The 2,886-nt window shown below is 45.2% G+C and overlaps 1 protein-coding gene across 1 annotated transcript in view; it reads right to left on the bottom strand.

Annotated features, from left to right (window-relative positions):
• Nucleotides 1–540: 540 nt before the first annotated feature.
• The window catches only part of LOC307270619 (uncharacterized protein), a 9,437-nt gene continuing 7,091 nt past the window's right edge, over nt 541–2,886 (bottom strand). The window contains exon 11 of the mRNA XM_080054500.1: nt 541–2,886. This exon is cut by the window's right edge and continues 296 nt beyond it. Coding sequence (XP_079910626.1) covers nt 2,179–2,886 — 708 coding nt within the window. The 3' untranslated portion in view covers nt 541–2,178.

Genomic DNA, 2,886 nt, shown 5'->3' with positions numbered 1-2,886 from the left:
GATAGATGTGAATGAATATGAGTTATGATGGAAGGATGGATGGACAGGGTTAAAGCTGGGGTATGTGATTTCTGATTGGTCAAAATTAACATGAGCTGTACACTTTGACCAATCAGAGTGAGGCTCCGATTATTTTGTTACTTATCTGTTAAAATGATGCCTTCAGGGTCTGAAGGAAAAATCAGCTCTTCTTAAATTTAACACATTTCAAAAGCAAATTATAATAATAAAATCTCACCGTTGTGTTAACCATCACCAGTCTGTCTGTCTGTCTGTCTGTCTGTGTGGGTGTGTGTGTCTGGCTGTCTGTCTGTCTGTGTGTCTGTATTAACCATCACCAGTGTGTCTGTCTGTCTGTCTGTCTGTGTCTGTATTAACCATCATCTGTCTGTCTGTCTGTCTGTCTCTCTGTCTGTGTATTAACCATCACCATGAGTCATAAACATGTTTCAACCTTTATTCATAGTGTTATAGTGACATCATGTTCCTGTAACACGTAGAAAAATACAAATTTAAGAAAAAAACACTTGAACTGTACACTTTACAAACGGCTTCTCTTCCAACGCAAAGAACTCTGTGTGTGTGTGTGTGTGTGTGTGTGTGTGTGTCTCTTTGTGTGTGTGTGTGTGTTCATGTGCATAAAGTAAGCAGCTTCATCTGAACTGTGTGTGCGTTACTGTGTGTGTGTCTCTGTATGTGTGTGTGTCTCTGTGTGTGTGTGTGTGTGTGTGTGTGTGTGTGTGTGTGTGTGTGTGTGTGCATAAAGTAAGCAGCTTCCTCTGAACTGTTTTCATATTCAAACTAAACGTTGAAACGTCACATGTTCAAACAGCTGTGACTTCCTGTTCCTATGGCGACACATCTTCACAACACGCTGTCCTGTGTCAAGAGCATTTCATCTTTTAAAACAAGTCGAAATCACTTGACTGTCTGTCTGTCTGTCTGTCTGTCTGTCTGTCTGTGCGTCTGTCTGTGTGTCTGTCTGTACATCTGTCTGTGCGTCTGTCTGTCTGTCTCTCTGTCTGTGTGTCTGTCTCTCTATCTGTCTGTGTGTACATCTGTCTGTCTGTGTGTCTGTCTGTCTGTCTCTCTGTCTGTCTGTGTGTGTGTCTGTCTGTCTGTCTCTCTGTCTGTGTGTCTGTCTCTCTATCTGTCTGTGTGTACATCTGTCTGTCTGTGTGTCTGTCTGTCTGTGTGTCTGTCTGTCTGTGTATCTGTCTATCTGTCTGTCTGCCTGTCTGTGTGTCTGTCTGTCTGTGTGTCTGTCTGTCTGTGTATCTGTCTGTCTGTCTGTCTGTCTGTCTGTGTATCTGTCTATCTGTCTATCTGTCTGTCTGTCTGTCTGTCTGTCTGTCTGTCTGTCTGTGATACTGAGGTATTTATTACATCTTTTAGAACAACTTGAAATTCTCATAATCTCATGTAACTGTGTGAAGACTTCCTGGACTGAAGGCGATCCCATGCAGACAGAGAGACAGAGAGAGAGAGACAGACAGACAGACAGACAGACAGACAGACAGACAGACAGAGATTGAAGGCGATCCCATGCAGACAGACAGACAGACAGACAGACAGACAGACAGACAGACAGACAGACAGACAGAGATTGAAGGCGATCCCATGCAGAGGCTTTTGAAATAAAAATGGCCGCTCTGAGAACAGTGTGATTATTTTCTTGTAAAGTTTAGACTTTTTTATCCTCGATATATTTCAACCTTTTATTTTGATGCTCAAAAACTAAACTAAACATAGCAGATTAAAAAGGAATTTTTGACAAGAACTCACACACACACACTTTTGGATATCAGAGAGTCAAAGAATCAACATTCATAAATTTCTTTCAACATTCTTCCGATGAGAACAAACTTCCACTGTGACCTTTTCAAAATAAAAGCGGACAGAGCTTTTAGAGTTGAATAAATAAAAACATTTAACAAGCCGTAGTTTAACATAATCTCCTCGCCTCTGTAAACGCCCGTTAAGACAAAGCTGTCTGTCTGTCTGTCTGTCTGTCTGTCTGTCTGTCTCTGTCTGTCTGTCTGTCTATCCTTCTAACTATGTCATGTGTGGAGTTAGTTTCATGATAGTAAAGAGTCTATCCGTCTGTCTGTCTGTCTGTCTGTCTGTCTGTCTGTCTGTCTGTCTGCCTGCCTGCCTGCCTGTCTGCCTGTCTGTCAGTCAGCTGGGTGGATTTCCTTTCAGTCCCAGAGGAACCAGTCTGGGCATCGGCCTCCAGGTCAAAGCGCTGTGACTGTGACTGTCTGTACACGCGCTCCTAGGCTCCGTAACCCCCTCACCACAGCTGGGAGCGTCCACCGTCTTAGCCCCTCCCATCGCTGTCTTAGCCCCTCCCATTTTCATCTGCAGCAAAGGGGGCGGGGCCAGAACGCCAGCTTTAGCGTTAACGTGTGAACTGTTTTCATCCGTTGGACTGAGATCAGCTTCAGTTCCAGTCTGTTTTTGTATTTTTATTTTTTCTTCCTCCGTTGAAAAATCTGAATTTTCGTTAAGTTTTTTATTAATCCCCGCCTCTTCTTTTCCCGCCTCTGTTTCCACGGTAACAGCGTCCTCGCAGTCCGAGTCCAGCTCCAATAGCCACGGCCCGTTTGCTCTGTGGGCGGAGCCATCCTCCCCCGGCTGTGACATCACACCGCCCGGCCTATCCACTGCTGCCGTCTGCTGACTCAGGAAGTGGATTTCGTCGAGTAGCGAGGTGATGCTTTCGTTGTATGAATCCACCACCATGGGAGACGGAGAAGGCCCCGCTAAGGCGACGTCCGATGCCTGATTATCAGAGCTGATTCCTGGGCACGGAGAGAGGGACGAGGGGGGCTGGCATGGAGCTCTTTCAGTCACCGTTGGACGCCGATATCTGCCTGATAATGA

Source organism: Ammodytes marinus (genome assembly GCF_949987685.1).
Source record: "Ammodytes marinus genome assembly, contig: scaffold_74, whole genome shotgun sequence".
Classification (NCBI taxonomy): Eukaryota; Metazoa; Chordata; class Actinopteri; order Uranoscopiformes; family Ammodytidae; genus Ammodytes; species Ammodytes marinus.
The sequence above is the reverse complement of the archived record's forward strand: the minus strand, read 5'-3'. Positions and strand labels throughout refer to the sequence as shown.